The sequence below is a fragment of the Alligator sinensis genome, unplaced genomic scaffold (assembly GCF_000455745.1).
Source record: "Alligator sinensis unplaced genomic scaffold, ASM45574v1 scaffold521_1, whole genome shotgun sequence".
NCBI lineage: Eukaryota > Metazoa > Chordata > Crocodylia > Alligatoridae > Alligator > Alligator sinensis.
The window spans coordinates 1,135,777-1,158,798 of NW_005842374.1; the positions used below are offsets into that span (position 1 = coordinate 1,135,777).

The 23,022-nt window shown below is 44.0% G+C and overlaps 1 protein-coding gene across 1 annotated transcript in view; it reads right to left on the reverse strand.

Annotated features, from left to right (window-relative positions):
• PAK3 (p21 (RAC1) activated kinase 3) overlaps positions 1-23,022 on the reverse strand; it is an 83,782-nt gene that overhangs the window by 54,118 nt on the left and 6,642 nt on the right. Inside the window, 1 exon segment of the mRNA XM_025210833.1 lies at positions 4,230-4,426. Coding sequence (XP_025066618.1) covers positions 4,230-4,404 — 175 coding nt within the window. The 5' untranslated portion in view covers positions 4,405-4,426.

Consider the following 23,022-nt stretch of genomic DNA (forward strand, 5'->3'; position numbering starts at 1 on the left):
CTAGAGAGAAACGCTCAGGATCTGAACAGTCTGTACAGTACTATTACCCCTCATGCTTGACAGAAAGGGTGATCTATTGATTAAGCCTATAGCTTGGGACTTAAGAGACCTGGTTTCAGTTCCCTGTTCTGCCAGACTTCCAGTGTGGTGTTGGGCAAGTTAATTGGCTTTTCTGTGCTCCATCCCCCTGTAAAATGGGGCTGACAGTGTTATCTCGTTGGAGTGTCGTGGGGACAACTGCATTCATGAACATGAGGACCTCAGATTCCATCATGACAGGGACCATCTACACCCCTAAGACAGTTTATAGTGGAAGCACTGAAGAGCTCCAGTCCTGGATACAGAACAAAGATGGTCTGTGCCCTAAAGGGCTTACGAATTAAATGGCAAGGTTCTTTGAGTAGATGTGGTATCTTTTATTAAACCAACTGAGTAGCTGGAAAAAAGTCTCAGACCAGCACAGACTCCCTATGCCTGAAGAAGGGTGACTGCGCCCAAAAGCTTGCTAAGAGATTTTTTCGAACTACTCATTTGGTCTAATAAAAGATATCATATCTACTCAAAGAACCTTGCCTGCCTATGTCCTTAGATCAACACAGCTACAACCAAAAACCCAGTTTACAAATTAAATGCAAGCTGAGGGGCAACAGGTGGGAGGTAATCAAACAGGAGTCATCCAAGGAGACAAAGCAACAGTGCTGGTCAGCTTAGGCAACTCTCATACCACGCCAGCTGTCAAACCAACATGAAGCAAGCACTCTGACAGAGCTCTCTGAGCAGCATTGCACACCCTTTGCCTGATGAACGAACAAAGGACCAAAACATCCTAGTCTGTGTAAGCAGAAATGGCCTGAGATTATGCTTCCCTCCCATGCTTTTTACATGCTTTCAGTAGCTGACAACCACAATAAATCTGTGATGCAGCAGTCAGATGCACTGAGTCAGAATGGCCATTTTTAGTCATTTTCTCTTTTTTAAGTAGGACTCTTAAGTGGGTGTCATTGTGTGAGTCCAGGAAGCACACATGAGCCATCTGATCTCCTGACCTACCAGTCAGCAGTAAAAAGATTTCACTTTAAGAGATTTGGCACACCCTTGTCAAAGCTGTATATTCTGCAACTCACTAGATCACCCAAGAAAAGTTAAATATAAATCCTAGTTTACTTAGTAGTGCTTTCAAGTCATGAAGCTTGAATGTTTTCTGCAGTCACTCTGATTAGAAAAATCAAATTGTATTTGGTGGGTTTCCACCCAGAGCTACACATTTCTACATTTCTGTTTTCAGTATCACCTCAGCCACAGGATATTTTCTATCAGGAGATATCCAACACCACTTTGCCATCAGCTAGATGGGGAAGTGACACATGTCAGTCCAGGAACTGAATGAGCTGAGACAGGTTTTAATTTTAATCGTTACGAAGAGTCAAGTTAAAACTTCCCCTCTGGACTTTTTGGGCTTTGTTAGGGCCAGAAGGGGAATACTCTGGGTTCACCCCACAGCCTGGGCTGGCTGAAAAGTCCTGATTAGCATACATGGCCAGCTCCTACCATCATCCCCTTCATGGAGAGGAAGAGATGGACACAGAAGGAAGCCGCAGGGTGAAGCAGCTTCTATCTAGGTGGAGGAAGGATGCTGCTCTTAAGTGGGCTTGCTCCTCTGGAGCAGGTTTCCCTCTCTCCCCTTCTTCTTTGCTCTCCGCTCTATTCTCCACTCTTTACTCCCTCTCTTCTTTATTTCCCACATTACAGTAGCGTAAGCATGATGTTGCAGCTGTGATGGTCCAGAAACTGGACAAGAGGCAAGGATGTCTTAGGGTGATATCTTTTATTGGACCAACTATGAAGTTGGGATGAAGACAGACAAGCTTTCAAATACAGGCCCTGAGCAAGAATGCTTTGAAAATTTGTCTAACTTTATCCCAGCAACACAAGTGGTTCGGTCAGTAACAGGTATCACCCTATGAAGTCCTTGCCTCTCATGTAATCTATTTCCAACATTTTTATTTTCCCTGCTCCTCTCCACCTGCCCTCCCTATGCCAGGCCTTTTGTTCTAGCTTCCAACAGACAGGGCCATTCCCACAGCTGCTGCAGCCTTTTCCTTCTCTCAGCTCATTTCTCCTGCCCCTGACCCCAGTCCACTGCTCCATCCACTGCACACACTGCACTGGCTAGCAAACCTGTCAGCCATGTCACAGCCAGAAAACAAGCTCCTGCCACTGGCAGGGAAATGTCTATGCTGCCTGCAACCCCTCCAGGGCAGCGGCGCTTCAGACTGTCTGAGCCACAGGAATCAGTCAGGTAAGGACTACGTTTGCTGCTCCTAGCAACCTCAGCCTAGTGATAACCCCGATACACATGTACCCCTGGCCAGCGCTCCCCAGCATCTGACCCTGCCTCTACCTGTACCACATACACCCCAAAGCCAATCCAGATATAACCAGTCATCACTACTACACTTCTCACCCATAGCACACACCCTAATACCAGTTATCCCTATTACAACCCTGATTCATGGTACATACACCCCCAGACACTCCTATTGCACCCAGGCCCCATAGCATCTATACCTCCTCAATCACTCCCTGTCCAGTGACTCACCCTTATTTCATACTGATCTCCACAGCACAATCCTGGCGGGGATGGGATGATCTAGCTGGGGATGGTCCTGCCTTGAGCAGGGGGCAGGACTAGATGACCTCCTGAGGTCCTTTCCAACCCTAATTGTCTATGACTCTAACCATCCCAAACACCTCAAGACCAACACTCCAGTTTCCCACTCTTCTTCAACCTCTAGCACCCTCAGACAAACCCGTCCTTCCACAAGTCACTGTAATGTACTCAAAACCTGCTATTAACCACTACCCTCCCCATTCCACTAATTCTCTCCTAACATACCCGGGGACCCTCTGAGCCCTCCAGCATCCCTGCTGCTCACACACTCCAACCCGCTGCAACCTTTAACACACACACCCAGTGCAGACATCCCTTATATGCTCATACACTCATTTATTCAGCCCCTGCACTGTCTCTGAAATCAAATGTCTAGTGCCACTTCCACAAGCCTTACCCTCTCTTTTTTGAGTCCAAGGGTATCCTCCTACCAGGACCCCTACCACCTCAGCCCTATGCACAGACTGTGACAACCCTTCAGTCCCCTGAGTGCCTTAGCTCAGGTCTGGCACATCCTCCACAATAAATAGTGCCTTCCCATCTGCTCCCCAAGTCCTGTGTTAGCCCAGACACCTCCTCCCTTCCCTTCCAGTCTGCATAAAGCCACTGAAATGCAGCTTTTAGAGACTTTTAAAACTTTATTAACATAGGAAATTAATAGCCCCTTTGAAGAGAGAAGAGTGGCTATGATTATGTTACAAGGCAAGAGCATTAACCATGATCATTTTCCCTTCCCTTTTATGGTCCAGAATCTGACACAGAAGGTTTACTGTGTCTCGACCATTTGCAGCACCTCAGGTGCTCCCAGTCATCCCATGAAAAAACTTAAAAGGGGAGAGATGTAACATGGTTTGTCTTGGTTCAAATACAAGACCCACTTGAAGCCTTCGCACCTGAAATTCAAATAATGTGATGCAGCCTTATGACTTAGGTCCTGCTGCGCTGAATAATGTTCAAGAATGACCTCCCTTAACTTGTTAAGTACATTTGAAATACAAAATGAGACTGCTCTCCTGCCAGTGCATTTCAGTGCATTTCTAAGATGCAACACCAAATCTTGACTTTAAAAAATCCCACACATACCTCTGGCTTTCATAGGAACATGAATTGAAAAAAAGATACCCCCTTCCCTTATCAATTAAGATTCAGAGAAATGCAAGAGCCTTCTCCCTATTCTTTCAATGCAAAAGCATTTTTTTTTAAATGGAACACGCACTGTTCCTTTACTTCTACAAATGCATTTAAAAAAATACAACCCAATCCCCCTGCTTGTACTGTACAACTACCCGTGTACTTAACTGTAAGTGCAATTTAAAAAATTTCAAGATACAGCATGCATTTTATTGGCCAGTCAACTATACCATGGTAATTAATTAAACACCACCTCCTCCTCTTTCAAAATATGGCAGCAGAGTAATAGGAACATAAGGCTGTGGGGAGGTTTTTAATTACCATGTTCAGCCGTTGAAACAGAAAGAAAGCAGAGGAGGAAAGTAAACACAGCAACCAACAAACGACAGAAAGAGAGAGAGGCCTATTTGTACTGCTGATACTTTACTTTTATCCCCTCCTCCTGGGAAGATGGAGCGCAGCCTGGCCTTCTTGTTTTTCTCCTCTGGGGCCATGGGGAGTGGTTTGGAGCTGTGGTTCAGTGCTGAAGAATCACGATTGTTGCTGTTCATTCTCAACGGAGGGGCTGGAGGTTTCTCTTCAATATCCAGACTATCGGACATCTTCAGCAGCCCTCACAGCCTCCTGCAAATGGCACAACACAGAGCATCCTGGTGAAGAAGGGACACCAAGCCTGGAGTTATGGGAAAGGGAGAAGATGCTACAGGTGCTACGAGTAATAGAAGTTTGTTTCAGCTTTTTGAACTGGGTCCTCTTGGTACTATATACCAACTCAAACTGGCCGTGCCAGGGCTGGCCAACCTGCAGCATGGGTGCCACACGTGGCATGGGCAGGCCCTGTGTGTGGCCCATGGCAAACTGTGGGGAGGACAGGCAGCACAAGGCAGAGAGCAAAAAGCAGGGCATCAGATTAGGCAGAGAGCATGGGGAAGGAAGCAGAAAGCTGAGCAGCAGATCAGATAAGGGAAAGGAATCAGGATGGCACTTGGGGAGGGTGCGGGCTAATTTGTGGGACGCCTGCCAAAAAGGTTGGCCCCCACTAACTCATACTAGACATGAGAACTGTAAAAACAGTGTTAAAGCATTTCCAGCCCAGGTAGAGTTTTAAAAATTATATTTAGAAACTCATTTGAAATGTATAATGTTTAGATTATCAAGAAACTACTTATCATGGGAAAGAGCAGACCACAAAGATTTCTATTTCTTTCCTGCTTCATGCCGGTTAAAGTTTGTCCCTGAGAGTTTATAGCTTCAGAAGGGTAGCATTTTCACTAAGGCAAATGATTTTGAAGCACTAATTTTTTTACCCATAAAAATAAGCAATAGACTTGCTTCGTACTCAATACACAAAAAAAATAAGAAACAATAAACACATATTGAAAGCCATTTGAATTTCCCTCCATCCTGTTATATTTCCATACCAGTATGTTATAGAAGGGATGTTTAAGCGCTAATTGTAACATTCTGGTATTGTGCGGATGTTCGTGAAGGCATTGTAGACTGATCTGTCAAGCCACGGGCTGTGTGTATCTTGGTACACAACTGGAGGCTGACCATTGGGCATTCTTCTGTTTTCCCTGAACCTATACCTTTATGTGAAGTAAAAATACCTAGAAATAGTTGCACAAGAATTGCAAGTAGATATAAGGAAGGAAAGGCATGACAAATATTAAATCTCCCAACCTTTCTGGTATATTTGCAACAGAAGTACAAAAGACAATAATATCAAACTAGTGTGACAAACAAGAGGTGATTTGGTAAAATGAGCTCTGAATACATAACCCCCAGAAATAAAATCTTTTTCAGAAAGGTAAAATTTACTAAAATTTCAAGTAACCACGTCCACATTCCACATTTTTCTTAAAGGGTCTCTACAGTTTAACAATTTGCCTCGCAAAACCTCTGATTTCCATTTGGGAAGGGCTTATGTGAACCATTGGTGAACGTGTGTTACAAGGCTCCTTTTGTGCTGACGATGTATGTTGTTACAGCTGCCAGCCAGGGAGCCTATGCTCTCAAGCTTAAGATATAGCAGCATATGCTATTAACTCTGGAGGTCCCAAGGTCAATCCCAGTGAGTGATCTAAAGATGGCAGCCGTTCTGCTTACAAGATCAAGTCCGGAGGCACTATGTTATGAATGTAAACACTTGCCTATGCACAAGTTTAGGGCCAGGAAAAGCTACTTGTTTGTGTGGTTGCAGGACTGGTCAGAGACCCTAACAGAGATTGTATTCATAGTGACATAAATAAAGTTTTGTCAAGATTTTTTCACTAGCATGACCAATTTTTAAGGGTTACTAAAATTTGCATTGGCTTCAGTGAGAGTTACATGCATGCAAAAACTAAAAGATCTGTCCAGAAGTGAGAGAACACTAGAGTCTAAATTGGTTATAAAAACACATACAGTTTTAGACTGTCATTTTTGTTCCAATAGCACTGCACACAAAATGGTGTTTTTTTTCTCTCTCTTGTATTACTGTATTTACTAACTGAATTTAGCCTGTATGAGATCACAGATTAGCAAGCATTGAAATTCAAACCCTCTGCCCACAGACAGTAACTATACATGAAGTGTATATACAGTATATCCTAATGCATTATATCCTTGCAATGGGGATGCGATGGACTTTTACAAGAAGTGAAGCTTTAAATCTCACTCAGTAGGTACTGAACGGAGATCCTCAACTCGTACCTGCCAAATAACAATCTAGCAGTCACCAGTGACCTGGGTGGGATTTATATCATTGACCTAAGAGACAGAAAGAAGCACCCCATCAGGATCCTATTTTTATGAACTTCTGTTGCTCTAGGGGGGAAAAGGGCAAGTGACAATAGTTATCAATTAAAGCAGGGGTGGGCAAAATGCGGCCCGGGGGCCAGATGCGGCCCACCAGGCCATTCTATCCGGCCCATGGGGCCCCTAAAAAATTTAGAAAATTAACACTTATCTGGCCTGGGCTGCCTGTCATGCGGCCCTTGATGGCTTGCTGAAACTCAGTAAGCGGCCCTCTGCCCAAAATAATTGCCCACCCTTGAATTAAAGAAAATGTGAATGTGGGGACTTAGTGCACAGGTGTCTCCCATCTAGTGGCACCAGGTCTATTGGCTCAATGAACTGCAAACTAAAGCATTTCTAAGGAAGCTTTGATGCTGGACCCGTGGAAATGATTACAGTTGTTCAGGTCAATGACCCTCTAAAGCCCGTGACACAATAACGGCCTTGAATCAATGGCCAGAAGTACACAGTGCTTGGAAGAGTCTGCAATTCTGTCCTTATACCATTCGGTGGTCAGTGTACATGCATTTACACGCCATTTTCAACCTAGTTCTGGTCTTTGAAGCATACAAACAGCCTCTAGTAACTAAAAAGTCCAAAGAGAACAAACCACAGGTCAGACTAGATGTTTCGGGACAGAGGTGAAAGGGTGGAAGGCGCATTCCTTGTATGAGCACACACATTAACATAGAGAGCATCCTGCGTGCTGTCTGTAAAGTTTTAGGTCTCTGCTCCAGGCTCCTGCCTGGGTATTACTCTCATGTATTTGTTTGTTTCTTGATGTGTTACCATAATAATAAATATTATTCTTATGTACTTGCATGGTCTGTGTGCTTGGTTATGGATCAGAACCCCATTGTGTTAGACACTATACAAAACACAGAGGAAAAAGACAGTTGCTACCACACAGATCTATTCCGGTCCAAGGGGAAATTTGGGCATGTGCTCACCAATTACCTAATCCTCCCTGGGAGTTCTTCCCTGACAGTCACCCTTTATGTGACACTGATATAACAAAGGACACCCTTACACTGCTATTTGCACCTTTCCACGTTTTTTTGTTTTTGGTTTTTTTTACACTAGCAGGGTAAGAACCTAACTATAATGAAAATTAGGCCCTGACGTGTCAGCTGTCAGATCTCATCTACAGTAGGAAGCTGTACAGCTCTAACTATGCAGTAGCTGAAGTTGAGATATATATATAAGGATAAGCCAGGTCTCTACAACAAGGTTTCATAGACATAGCTGTATTGGCTGGAAGGGAGGAGGAGAAATGAAACATATGAATGTGCACCTGCCCCTCCCCACCTCTCACCCCCTCCCTCGGTCCAGGCCAGCCAAACCCTTGCAGAAGCCACACTTCTACCAACAAGACAGTTAGCCCATGTCATTTAGGGCAGTGGAACAGCTTCATACCGATAGAAAACCTTTTCTACTGTCACATGTACTTCTCCAGCAGGGGGCTCTGCCAGTCTAAAGTATTCCAACATAGCTACAGGAGCAAAGTCTGTTCTAGTGTAGACAAGCCCGTAATTAAAGTGGTACCGCTTCCCTACTGTGGACAAAGTTATACAATGTAAAGTTGATGTACCCCAACATAGCTTTGCCCAATCAGGTAAACTGAATAGCTATTCCAATATAACTACGATTAAACTGTTTGTACCCTTATAACTAGACCAGAAAAGAGCCACGCTTCCAACCAACACACTTATTCTAGTATAACTATCAGGTGTAGATCTGGCCTGATTTAACTGACTGAGTGTTTGCTTTTGTGGGTTGATGTCCAATATTTTACAATTAATGGGGTTTTGCTTTCTGTGTTTTCATGTAATTAAGTGTTGGAGTTTTCCAAATTATGGCAGCAAAAAGAACAGATGATGAAGCACGGTTTATGCAAATGTTGACACTGGGTGCATCTACACATTCGTTAATGTGTTTTAGGTAATGTACATTAAATCTAGTACATCTGGGCATTTTTACACGTGTAAGCACTGCAGTGCCGAGTGCTTCGAAAAGCGCTTAGAAAAGCACCCAGCGCTGGATAACTTACAGTTGTATAAGTGGCAAAATGCGCGTCAGCATGCAGAAAATGGTGGCAGTCCGCTTTTGAACTAAAACACATAGAAGGTGTTTTAGTGCAAAAGTGCACCACTGCCATTTTCTCCATGCTGACGTGCATTTCACCACTTGTACAACTGCAAGCAACGCAGCACCATGTGCATCAGCTTGCATGCGGAGCAGACTCGATTAATCGCGTCTGCTCCGGCATGCTGGATCTCCAGTGCATCTAAGCACAAAAATGTATGCATATAAATGACCTCCATTGTGAGGTACTAGAAAAATGTATATTAGCCTGGCTTAATGCACATGAACTAAAGCAAATGCTTTTCAAGGGACACTTGGTGCACATTAGCCCATTTTAAAACGTGCAGGTAGGTAGTCCTCGGATGTACGACACAATTGGTTCCTGAAAACCGCTTCTTAAGATGAAACGTTGCAACTCGGAACCAAATTTCTCATAAGAAGCAATGTTATAAATGGGGGATTGGTTCCTGAACCAAGGCCTGATACCCTATTTTTACTAAAAATACCCCAGAATTTTGTACTCAATCAACTATAGATGAGTAATATAGCTACATTAATGTATTTATATTGTAAATAGCAATCATATTGATTTGGAAGGACTTCTTTGAGGTGAGTTTGCTGGACTGTTTGAAAGGTTCTTTGTTGGACTTTTTGAAGGGCTCTTGGCTGGAGCCTTCTCAGGAGTCTTGGCTGCAGGTTTTTCTGGAGTCTTGGCTGCTTTCTTAAAGAAAGTGTCCAAGGAAGTTTGGACAGATGCTCTCCAGGGAGATGAGCGACACAGCGAATGTGTTCGCTGGCATGGCACTGCATCAGATCAAGTGTTGTAAGTTGAAACTGGCGTTGTAAAGTTGAAACGGTGTCAATTTATAAACGTTGTAAGTGCGAAACATTGCAACTCAAAATGTTGTAAGTCGAGGACTGCCTGTATTAAGTAAAAAGCACTTTTTTACAGATGCCTTAATGCACATTAAAATAGGCTAATGCACAGTGAAGCGCATGTGTAAATGAGCCCACTCTTCACATAACATTCCTGTTATGGATAAGATTCTCTTGCCTTTACTCTTAACAAGTAGCCATCTACTCTGTTAGCCCCACTGACTGCAGTTTAAGTACTTGCAGAGTAAAGTACTTCTCGGTGTAAGGGCAGCAGGATCTAGCCACAAGTCATCTCCAGCCATTTTTTTTTTCCATACATGCACTAACAGCAAATATCAGTGGGTAGTTGCATAAGGGTACCTAATTTTGAAGCATGAATACAGACCTTTCCCAACACCCTTCTTGCCCTAAAAGCCTGCTCCCTACTGATAAAGCTGTGTTTCACACCTGTGGGATACTCTGCAGTGCAACCCACATGTACTATAAAGGATTCAACCAGTCACACGGAAGAGACATGTACCTGCCTCACAGGATGTTAAATATTTCTTCCAAACAATGAGCTAATGGCAGCAGTGACATCAGAGGCACTTACTTTAACATACCCTATGAATCCCTTTCAGGGTGCCAAAGACAGTCTTCTCCCTCCAAGATCATTAACACTAGGAGCTCTCAAAGCCATCAGAAGCATTTTCAGTTTGTTACCAAAAATAAACAAGGGCATTCTGGGAAGTCTCTTGTACAGTATGAAGTTTCAGCTGCCCTATCTCGTGGGATGACTGTATCTGTTACTGTATCTGTTTGTAAACAATGCCGGCTTGCTGAAATAGGTCCTCCCATGGGATTTCTTTCCACAAAGAATACTATTAATGGTTTCTGGCCCAATTTGTCTATGATGTCATTGCTTTCAAGATCTTGAAAGGAACACTATATTTTGTCCATGGCTGCTTCAGGCTCAGTTTCAAAAATTATACAAAGCCTTATTATTCACCTCTGAATAAAAAAAAATTTAAAAAAAAGTGGGGGGGAGTGAAATAGTCTAAAAGGTTTAACAGTTGATACTGACTTTCGAAAACCAGTTTAGAGAGAAGAAACAAGATATTGCAAACCAGGAACCAAGGCATACTGGAAGAATTTATGTTTTTTCTGCTCAAGGTCTTGGTGCTATCTTCTTTTTTTTTTTTTTAAATGACAAACCTCCCAGTGTTTCACTGCACTGAGGCAAAAGAAAATCCACTTACCTGAGCAGATTCTGACTTCAGAGTTTGTGCTGTTTTGTCCCATTTTATCTTGGGATATATCTGCAAAGAACCTAGGGCCATAAGACCCATTAAGTGTAGAAATGCTTTGAATTTACAGTGCTGAGAAGTGTTAACAGTGCGATAAACCAAGCTAAACTGCATCCTGGGACAATTGTTTCCTGTGACACTAATGAGTCATCATACTGCAATCTGCAATGAGACAACACAGTGTCCACACTTTAAAGAAATGCTTATTATTAAGCTCTCCCGCTTATTGGAAGCACTTTGACCATTCCCAGTCAGACACTGTTAGAGTTGCCAATAAGTCTCCTTTTGTTCAGAGGCATTGACAAGATCGGAAGGTCAAAACTAATTATCTTTATTTTCTTATACATTTGCAGGTGACTTAAATTTTTTGCAAGCGGGGTTTACTTTTCAAATCGAAGCTTGAAGTGCTCTCTTCAGCAGCGCTCAGACAACAAACCAAAGAGTGCATAGAGCCCACGGGGGAGCCCTGTCATAACATGCACATCCCCCTTCCTTCTTCTGTCCTTGTGACAAGGGATTTAGCAAAATTCACAAATTTGCTGGAATTTGACAGGCAACACCACAAGTGCTTCCACTATAGCCTCCAACTTGTGACCTCCAGGCAGTCAGCCCAGGCCCCCATAGCCCCTGATTATAACTGGAGCTCCATATTTTCCGTGCATCACTGGACAAAGTTAGCGCCCCTAAACCCTGAGGTATGGTCAGTTTATTCTATCTCCATAAAATACCCTTGGCTCCTTTTCCCCTCCACATCCCAACCACATACATATACCTATGGCTTGCAGCTGAAGACTCAATGGGACACCAAAAGGAGCATGCTCTGTGCTCCTGTTAACTCTCCCTTGTGGGGAAACGTGAAGGGTGAAAGGCAGGGGAAGGCAGTCCCAGAATGATAGAAAGACAGGAAGCAACACATCTAGCACCTTGCCACAGCAAGAACAGAAACCCAAGGTGGAAATAGCATGTTCAATGGCCAAAGGATTGCAGAATCCGTAGGGCCCTGACTGAGGTCAATGGCGCAGTTCAAACTTCTCAAAACTATAATTCCAGGCTCATGGTGAACTCATGATGAATTAGTTTTCTATCCAGTCATATATTTGAGATTCTCCCTGAAACCAAAGGGGCTACCAATTTAATTCTTTAAAAAATAAAATAAAAAGCATGCATTGTGGAGCACCGCGCTGCAGCAGGAAGTAAATCCCTTAACAAAGAAACAGAGGTAGGAAATCCACTGGTCCCGAGAATAAGCACACCTACAGCACATGTATGAACAAGCAAATACTCCTGAGAAGCCCCTACGGTAACACAGCAATATGGACTGATTTGAGAATCAGTAAGGGCCATGTTACACAGTAATTTTGGGCAGCTCCTGGAGCACTTAACCCCTGGACTATCCACACACTGACACCCGAAACTAGTAGTTACACCACCCCAGGGCAGGATTATCTCTGATCCATGTTACCCAGCTCCTGTTACACTAAGCTGTGGCCACCCTAGGCTACACCTTAGTGTAACTACTCCCCCCACCTCAACTGGTCTCAATCAGGCCTTCTTGCCCACCCGCCCCCCACCACCTCTAGCACCCCAGATCCCTGCTCCCCTGCCACTGTTCCCCCACCACTTACTTGTGGCTGTCTGCACGGTCAGTCCCACGGGAGCAGGCAGGAAAGGGTTAAGTTGACTGCCCAGCCACTACCCCCACTGCTGCTCTCTGGTCCAGAAAAGCAGCAGCCTGGCAGCAGGGCACTGCAGGTTAACCCTCCCTTGCCTGCTGCCCTGGGACAGACAGCGAAGGCAGCCACTAAGTAATGCCACAGGGGGTGGGGGAGGCAGGGAGGAGGAACCAGGGAGCTACGAGGGTAGGGAGAATTTTAAATTTTTTTATCAGGGAAAACCAGGATCACTGTTCATGATCCTGACTTAGGAAGCCTTTACAGCAACAGACCATCATGCCAAATAAAGAAACATGCTTTAACTATATTATTTGGGGCTTCCCTCCAGCCTCTTAACCCATAAGCCTCAGCTAAGTCAATGGCCCTTCCTTGCTATTTCACTGTACTCGCGCTGAAGACTAAAGAGCACCACTTAAACCCACCTATGGAGTCACATTATTCATTGGTTTTAGAAGTGCTGCAGCCCAAAACAAAGGCAAGCCCTGGACTCAGGAACAATATATAACATAGAAACTCAGTTTATGGTACTTACTTCTGTTTTTCCAGGAGCTGTCAAATGAAGACAAGGGCATGGTCTAGAAAAGCAAGGCTACCAAGGCTCCTTACCAACCAAATCATTTGTTTTAAATGTGAAGGCATATCTGTAAAACCAAAGGATGGTGTGATTGCAGCTTTTAAGTTAGCAATAGCAGGAAAGATGAGGAAGCTCAAGCCTTGACCTCGGCTAGGAACAGGATTACATACCCAAAGCACCTAAAGAGTTTGTTTTATAGCTGCTGCTCAGGCAGCCATATTTCCACTGCTGCTATATCCAGAGCAGCTACACCTCACATAATGTTATACCTACTGTGTGGCAATCACATCTTCACTGTGCTGCATGGACATATCCATAAAGGTACTGGCTAGTCCCCAATACAGTAACTCAGGATTATGTGCTATGGTTTCTTGGTTCAGACAGTCGGTGCTGAAAGGATATTTAATTATACATATTTACTAGGGCTGTGCAAAGCTTTGGTAGCTGATTCAATTCAGAGGAGATTCAGCCTGATTCAGTGGCCAAACCTCTGAATCTGAATCAGGAGAGCCATTAAAAGTTCTGAATAGAATCCAAAGCCTCCAAATCGATTCGGAAAAGATTTGGCGCTAATTCGGATAGGCCCGGGGGAGGCAGGCACAGCCGGGTGGCTGCAAGTTGTCCCATGGCTCTTCTGGTTGTGCCTGCCTCTCTCTGGGCAGGGGAGCTGCGGGAGAAGCCCCCGTGGCTGCCCTTCCCAGCCCCAGCCTCCCAACACTTTTTAAAAAAAAGCCCCACACTCACCGGTTGCAGCAGAAAGGATCAGGGCCTCTGAGGGTTCATGGCAGAGCCCCCACGTGCAGCATGGGGCAGCAGGGATCGCCCCCTCTCCCCCCACCTGGCACCTGCATGGCAGCTGTCACATTGCACAGGTGCAGTGCAGCTCACCAGGGTGTTGTGTGCTGTCTGGGAGTTCGGGCTGCCTGGGCTGAGCGGTGCCAGGCTCTGGCTGATACGTGGAGATACCCAAGCTCCCAGACAGCATGCAGCGCCCTGCAAAGCTGCACTGCACCCGCACCATGGAGCAGCTACCATACAGTTGCAAAGCGAGGGGGGGCAATCCCTGCTGCCCCCACTACCCTGTGCGGGGGGGGGCTCTGCCATGAGCTCCCAGAGGCCCTGATCCCCACTGCTGCAGCCAGTGAATACGGGGCCTTTTAAGTGCCACAAAGCTGGGGCTGGGCAGGGCAGCCATGGGGGCTTCTCCCACAGCTCCCCCCGCATGGGAGAGGCAGGCACAGTCAGAGGAGCTGCGGGAGAACCTGCAGCCATCCAGGTGTGCCTGCCTCTCCCCGGCCAATCCGAATCTCCGAATCAGCACCGAATCTCGGATTCTGATTCGGCTGAATTGAATGGGGACAGTGATTCAAATCACTAAATTGAATCACTGTCCTCCGAATCGGCCAAATCTGAATCCGAATCCAAATCCAATACTTCCCTATTCGCAGAGGCCTAATATTTACAAAATGTACAGGCAGGCTCAAGCCATGGACAGTTTTGACACAGCCTGGATTCACCAGTCTTGTCCCAATCAAGCCTTCACTGTGCTTCTCTGCACTGGCTGCAGAGGGACTTCAAAGGAAATGCCACGGCACTGGCCGAGATATTCCCTGGGATCAGTGGCTATAGTTTCTCCATTTCTCCCCTTATCATCTTCCCTGCAGTCTCTTTCCTCCTCTGCACTTCTCTCCTTTGTTCTCTTCCTCTCCCATTTATTTAGACCCTTTCATCCTTTTCTGTTTCTGCTCTCTCTTTTTCTTTTGCCCTTTTCTTTTCTCGTTCTTTCTTGTATCCGTATTTGGGATTTTTTGTACTTCTGTACTGAGTCTACAAAGTCCAACAGCTCTAACACTTTTACACATAGGGCGTGTCTACACGTCGCCGTGCTTTAATACTTCCCTTTGGAAGTAGTAAAGCATGGCGCAGTAACTGCCTGTACTGCACCGTGTGCACTGCACGGGGTTAGATTTCACTGCTACATTGCTGTAGCAGTGCACTATACCAGGGGAGCGTGCCACTACAGCGACATAGCTGCTGATCATGTGTAGACCCACGTGATCACTATGTCGCTGTAGTGCGCTATAGGGTGATGTGCTGACATGCCCATAGATATTTAGGTTGCAGCAGGATAAGACCTAACTCAGTGCAGAATTCTGCTCCTTTCCCTTCAAACTGCAGATCCTTAATACAGAAGGAAACTAAGTAGGATCTGTTGGTTTCATCTTTCACAAGGCTGCCAAGACTAAAGGTTTAGGATACTAAGTAGTTTCTTCATGCAGTCCTCCCTTACACAATGTTTTTCTGGCCTTACATGTCTAACAGTGCAGATTCCGTAGTGTAACTTGAAAACCCCTCCTTTTATCTGAGTGTGGAAAGTAGTTTAGTGGTTACAACAAGAGATAAGAACTCATAGGCACCTATACACATGCCAGACGTCTGCTCCAACGTGTGCTAAGTAACATGTGTCAGAGCAGACTCGATTAATCAAGTCTGCTGCAGTGTATTAATTAACGTGCTCCAGCAGCCTCTGCATCACGTCTATTCAGCATCCCCACACTTCAAAATGGTGGTGCGGGTGCTTGAACTAAAGCTCATTGAACTAGCATTAGCCCAAACACCCCTCCGGCCATTTTGAAGTGTGGGATGCTGAATACATGTGGTGCCACGGGCGCTTTAATTAGAGGCGTTCCTGGAGCCGCTCTAATTAAAGTGCCCCCTCCTGTACCCCGAAGCATGTGTATAGATGCCCCTTGGGTTTCTAATTACTCCATGACTCATTTTCCCAATTTGAGGTAACCTGTCTCATAGTATTTCTGCTTACAATTTTCGTCAAAGTCAGAAAAAGTAGGGACAAAACAATTTAAGAAGCATCCAAAACAACAAGGACATGTACATACACATACAAAAACACATCAATTCAGTTCCAAGTTTTAGTCAAAGTTGTCTGCTAGTCCCATTAATTCAAACAGGTTTTCGATGAAGTATATTTAGGCAATACTGACTGTAAACAGATCTTGAATAGCCTTCTTATGTGAGTCACGTTATTTCAGACCACAGCAACCAGAGATGGCCTGATCCAATTAAAACTCAAAAAGAGTATCCAATATCCAGAAATGCTGGTATTCATTTCCTAAGCCTCAGAGATGCTATTGCAGCCTGTGATGCAGCAAAACTGTTTCTAAGAAGAGCACTTGATTGAGAGAAACTGCCAATTTTCAGATAGCAGATCTGCATAACTTGAAGATGCAAAGCTCTTTTCCATACAGCTCTCTAGTTATAAATATAAACTCCTGCAAAAGATAATTTACCATTCAGTTATATAGACCAGGTTCTATTCTCAGTTACTCCTGTGAACTCCACTGAAAACAGAAGAATTGTAGCTAAGAATTAGGGCCTGTCTGTATATTGGTACTAACATACTAGTTAATTAATAAATGCATTAATTAAATGCATTTATAACAGTTCTTTCCAGTCTCGTATCAAAATATCATGCGCCTATATTTTTCTAAATCTTACATAATTAAAATAAACATTAGTCTGTGCATCTGTCTCTAGCTTCCCTAGAATTCGGTTGAAATAGGTATTTAGCCACACTAGTCGTTTCATTACATTTTACTTTTTGTGTGACAGCTAGAATTTTTTTTTTTTTTTTTTTTGCACAGAATATAGTTCAGGTAATTTCACTGATTTCTTCCTGATGAATTTGGCCAAATTCAGCACTGGCAAAAGTAGGCACAATGCCATCAAAGCTAATCAAACTGCATTCACTTGTGAAGATGTCCCATTGTGTCTAACTTTTTGAATAAAAGAATGTTTTTATTCTTACTTGAACACGCATACATGGTTTCAATCACCATTATGCCTTTTTGCAATCAGTAACAAGAAAAAGCAATGCATAAATATAATACAAAAAAGAATTAACTATTATAACTCTATAAACCATAACACTTCCCTCTGTAGACTGTCTTACATACAAGTGTCTCACAGCACTTTACAATGGTTTGTCAATTAAAACTCCTAATATACCAAGCAGGTAAACACTCTTTGAGCTGAGCAAATTATTCAGACTGAATCATTTCATGACAGATTTACTCTGTTTCTGTTTGCAAGTAACCTGTGAGCAGTTTATAATTTTCTCCAATGTATTCATTATTCAAAATTATTCTTGGAAAATTTCTACCAGTAACTTTTGGCCTCCAGGCTGTTCACAAGCAGCTCATTGTGAGTACTGGATATTCAAAATTTGAGCCGTGTCCAATCCAAACTAACCAGGTCACATGAATAATAGGGAACTGGCGCTTTTTCTGATTGGATAAACACCATGTTTAAAAAGCCGACTTCTGATCTGAATGTTAATGTTTAAGAGTTCAAAATTCACGTCTACTAAAGGATTTCAAGCCACTGGTTTAAAATTCACTGTTCCATGAAGATTCATAGCAGTAAATTCATTTACCAGAACACCGTCAGAAAGTGAAACCAGAGAGGATGTGAAGGCAATTGGAATTAACTGGATGTTTCTTTTGGAGTAACCATTTATCAAAACTTATTGGACATAATCACCCAGATCTAAATCATTCCCATTCTTCTACACAGAAAGCCATGTGACATGGCTGAGGTTATAGGCTAAATCATTAGCAGAGTCAGTAACAACAAATAGTATTAGAGCTAGTCACAATCAAACCAAATAATCTGCAAAGATTATGTTTCAACTAAATTTCATTTTGGTAGAAATTTTCAAGCAGACTTTACTCGGGTGTCACATCCCTTAATCTGCTGTTCTAACCACCTGCCCACAGCCTTCCCCAGTATTTTGCCTACTCAATCTATATTTTGAAGTGCCAAAAATAGTCAACGTGATGAAATAATGTCTCTCTCAAGATTTTCATCCCTTACTGCCTCTCCATGCTGCCCTCCTTGAACTTCTCCAGATTCCAAATCCCCACCTCCACTACCTGTTTCTAATATCGCAGATTTATGAGACCTCTATTTGTGGCCACTATGTAAGGAAGCCTAGACCTCATTAGAACATCTCAGCATGGAGCAAGATCTTCATACCCAACAGCAGGCTCTTTAGTCAGAGGCATCAATTCAACACAGTACATGTTTAAACCATGACATTAATAATAGAGATTTAGATTTAGAGACACTGAAGTGTTCTAATAAATTAAAACCTAACGGGAGAACCTTGAATGAACAGCATGGCCAGAATAGGTTTAAGACATCATGGTTTCAGCACAGCAATGAGACACCAAGGAGGAAAACACGGAAGGAATGGTGAGAGAGCCACGGGAGATCGGGGAGAGCTGCGGAAGATCAAACAACACTGCCGGGAACGGCAGCGGAGCAGCCCCACACTTACCCATGTCCAAAGTTGACAAGCTGTGCCGTGCCAGAGACGCAGTGTTTTAAAAGCAGCCTCTCACTCCAGATTGGAGGACAGTCATCTGGCAGGTTTACTTATGGCCCCAGTAAGGGGCAGAGTGAAGAGGACAATGCCAGAGCATGGCACTGTCTCACTTCTGGGATAGTCGGAAACTGGAAGTGAGTCAGGCCTCAAGCAGGCAGGAGCTGCATACACATGAGCAGATAATGGCTGGAGGGTCACTTACCAATCCAGAGGAACCATCCTGAGAAGAGAAGGCAGGTTCCCAGTTAGTATTTAGGAGAGACCAGAGCTTCCAGTTGCGGACCTGGGGCAAATAGACTGTGATGATTACTAGCAGCAGCCCTGCACCCACCAAAGAAGCGAGGAGCCCGGATGAGTATCTGAGAGGTTTTTTTTCTTGTGCATTTCCTTTTTTTTTTTTATTATTCATTTGTTGTTACTTATTCGTCAGTCTATTTGGGAGGGAGTATTCCTTTAAAAGCCACATTAAGGACTCAGTTATAGCCCCTGAGTAAAATGTGTCAAAGGGTAGAAGAAATGAAGATAATAGGGACAAAAGCATTGTCCCCAAAGCAGCAGGAAGACGTGGACTGTTTTGTTAGTCTGCTATTTATCTTGTTGGTCTTGGGTCGAGGTTACGCCCAAGGACCAACTGTTATTGAGAGTCTCGTGTGCAGTTGTCCCTTCATAATCAGTCTGCACCCAAGCTTAGAGCTGAACAGAGCTCACAGAAATTGAACAAAGACTAGGACACTGAACGTTGCTGCCGAAGTGCATCTGATGTGGTTAGGGTGGGGTAAAGGGGAGGTTGGAGTCCCAGAAGAAGATTGGCCTACAGTGACTGGGATTACCATCAGTCCATTTCCTCCAGCTCCCAAGAATTTACATGATAACATCAAGTCGTGGCAGGAAAGAGCACCCCATCTAAGCAGATTGGACTGTGGTGCTTCTAGACCAAATTAATAGCAGCGCAGGCCCGCCATATTCTGGACAGGCAGGATTTCAGCCTCTTGAAGGAGAGCGCCCAGATAGGAACGAGAGCTGCTCTCTGCCCCACATGATCTGAACCCAGGCCAAGAGCAGGTCCTGGCAAACACATTTTCCCTATGTGCATTTCTAATTGAATCAAAAGCAACATGTCCAAACTGTGCAGAAATCCCAGGATTCTGGCCACTCAGTCAACCATACAAGACCTTTTTCAGGGCTAGAGTATTAATACTTATTGGCAATATAGCCTTGCTGTATATCAGTTTCAGATGGGGAATAGTAAACAAGAATCTTGCAAATGGGAGAGCTGATGTACAGGGAGGGGAAGGGACCATTCTCACTGCTGCTGTTACCTGCACTAGCTGGATTAAACTAGCATAGATAAATTAGTGCAGGCTGTAATGACACCTCTACTGCTGTGTGAGCAGATTCTGGGCTGGTGTCAGGGCTAGTATAGCTGTCAGCCTAAGCCAAAACAACCCCGGGGTGGATCTGATGTGATGGTTTCCCCCCACTTTAGCTTGAAACTGTTGAAGCACAGTGCAATGTGGCTACTGATGGCTAAAAAATTATATTTAGAGATTTGCTTTTAAGAACTGGCTTGTAGGAAAAGTAGATATTGCATTAGAACATTAGTCCAGGGGAATGGCAAGGGTTAATTGGTTTCTAAAAGCTTGTTTGTGACAAAATTTCACAGCCTTCTAGGCAGACACCGTGTCTGAGGCCAACAGACAAGCAGGCATGCACATCCTGGGAAATTAAAGACATGTATCACAGTGATCCCTGAAAACCCATAACAAAGATAGGCTTGACATGTTGAGACCAGGTCACAGTGACCAGCTGCAAAGCCCCTGGGATTTCTGGTTTTGGTGGACAGACCAAATTAGGAGGCGGCGGTTGCCCAAATTAAGACACCGTGAAATGACCAAATTAAGATGTATGCATACGAAGAGTTTGGTAACAAAGAATTATGCTGACAGAACAGAATCTGGACAATATGATGACCACAGGGAGACCAATCAACAATGCCTGGAAATAAAGAGTCATCAGAGGAAAAAGAAACAAAAGGTGGTATTTCAGAGCAGCAAAAGGTCCCTGAGGGGGGAACCAGAGGCCACCATGGGCAGAGGGCAAACCACTGGCCCGTCTTACCCACCCCAAGGCAGGTGGGCCTCTGCCCTTGACCTCTAAGGCTGCTGACATCTGACATTCAAGAAAGAACCACAGGGTGAAGCTTGTGCACTGGCCAGAAGTACCTTTCACTCTGTGAACCCTGGAACTGGTAGATAAATGGAATTGGGGGGCGGGGGAAGGGAGGGGTAATTTTGTTTGCCTTGCCTTCATTACTCTTATCTGCTATCACTGTGTATCAATAAAATCTGCCTATTATCGAATGGAAGAAGTGGTTGGTCTGAGGGTTTTGGTCTGCCTTGAACAAGGTACCTGGGCCATAAATCCAGAGCCAACAGATATGACCCCAGAACGCTTTTTTTTAAGGCACTTACATGGACTCAAACACTGGCCCTAATTCTCCTTCACACTGGGGCAATTTCCCCAGGGTTGCTCAGCCCCTCAAACACCCCCTGCATACTGCTGAGCCAGTGTAAAGAGCTACTGCAACGTATACCACTAGACTAGTGTCTCACCATCAGTAAACTAACCTTATCATGGATCAGAAAGAGATGCCTGGCCCCAGTGACTGAGAAAACAACCACGCCCTGGATCGCTGGTGCACACACAACACTCAAGGAGACTGAAAAAAGAGCAATTCTGACTGGCTATTTGCCACTCTGGTTTCAGACTGCAGTCAGAGGCCACTCCCAGAAAAGCTCACCTTCCAATACCTGCTATTCCACAAATCGCAAGCCAAACTGAAAAGACTGAGTGCCACTGCCCCTGCCCACTGTATCCCAGCATCCTGCCTAGGCAGTAGTGATGGGAACTACCAAAAGCTAGAAGAAACAGAAATAATTTTGCCTTTAGAACTTGCTGCCTTCCCATTCTGATAAACCTCTCTCTCAGTCTGATGAAGCATAGGCAACAAAATCAGGATGGCATGTAAGAGAAGGAAGTCCACAAGTCCATACTTAATGTTTCAGTTCTCTGTTGCAAAATTCAAACAACTTGCACATTTTCCCTATCTATTTGTACAATCCAATGTAAAGTCTTTATACAGCAATAACAGATATCAGCCATACCCATAAAAGAACCTTGCTCTACACATAACAGGTGATTCAGTGTTTTCTTAGGACTTGTCTACACAATTAAATATGACTATTATAAGATAAAGCATGAATTTAAAGCCCAACAGTTGCATGCTTTTAACTTCCTGTGTAGTTGCATTTATTCCAGTATTGGTACATTATTCAGGTTCAGCTCCTATTGCTCTGAAAGCAGCTGAAACTAGGCTGAAATTGAAAAAAAAGAAAGGATGCATCCTTAACCTGACGTAAAACAGCAGTGAAAACAAGGTAACTTTGTTTTTAACTAAAGTGACACACAAATTGAAGTCTACCGGTCCTGAATTATGAGCTTCTAATCCAAATTAAACGCCAAATTGCTGCATCTTCACTGCTATTTTAATCCTGGTTAGCTAACTTGGTTAGCTAACGTGAGTTAAGAACATACGTATTTTTGCTCTGTAGCCATGCTTTTATTTTGGAGTAAAAGTGTGCTCACATACGAGAGTTATACCAGTTTGGGCACCATGGTACTATTACACTGGTACAGCTGTAAACATTTCCCACATATACAAGCCTTTGAACACAGAACAAATAATGCACTTTGGCACACGAAGCTCAACTCCTCTGCCTGACAGCGTTTGAATGAGTTCCATGTGTCACAGAGTGGGGAACACAAAGTCCTTGAGAGCGTATTGTCAGGGAAGATGGATTACTGCATTGCTGGACTGTAGGAACACTATCCATCCCCCGTTCCCCAGCATAGACTGATTACAGGAGAAACTACAATTTTAGTGCCAAGGAGGCAGGCTAGTTTACTGGGAAGGGGCCGGACTGGGACACACGTGTTTAATTTTACCAGTATAACCATTCACTGACTTTTTCTTTGAACTGACATTCATACCACTACAAGCCCTTGTATATGCATAACTATGCCTTATATTACAACAGCGCATTCCCTTCCTGTACTTAAACAATTATAAAGCGCCTTTAGAGTGATATACTTGCACCACATCATGGAGGTTGTGCCACTGTAGCGAGGTATAACGTCCTAGTGTACACAAGGCATTTCTGGCTCCTCCACAGGCTGCCTCTATAAGACCCAGCATGTCTCTCTATTGTCATTAATGTATCTCTACCTCCATTTTCTTCTTTTTTCCCCATGGGGGTTTTTTTTTTTTTTTCTGTCTTGCTTATATAAACTTCAGGGGTTTTGGAACAGGGTAGGACTTTTCCTACGTCTATGTACAGCACCTTGCACCATAATGGCTTTCTTGCTTGGGCCTCACAGTATGATAGAAAGGGATCTATAAATAATAAAATCTCTCAATTCTCCATTCCTTGTGTAATATAAACTCCTAATGAGCTCCTCAGGGAGCTTTAGAGCTGCCTTTA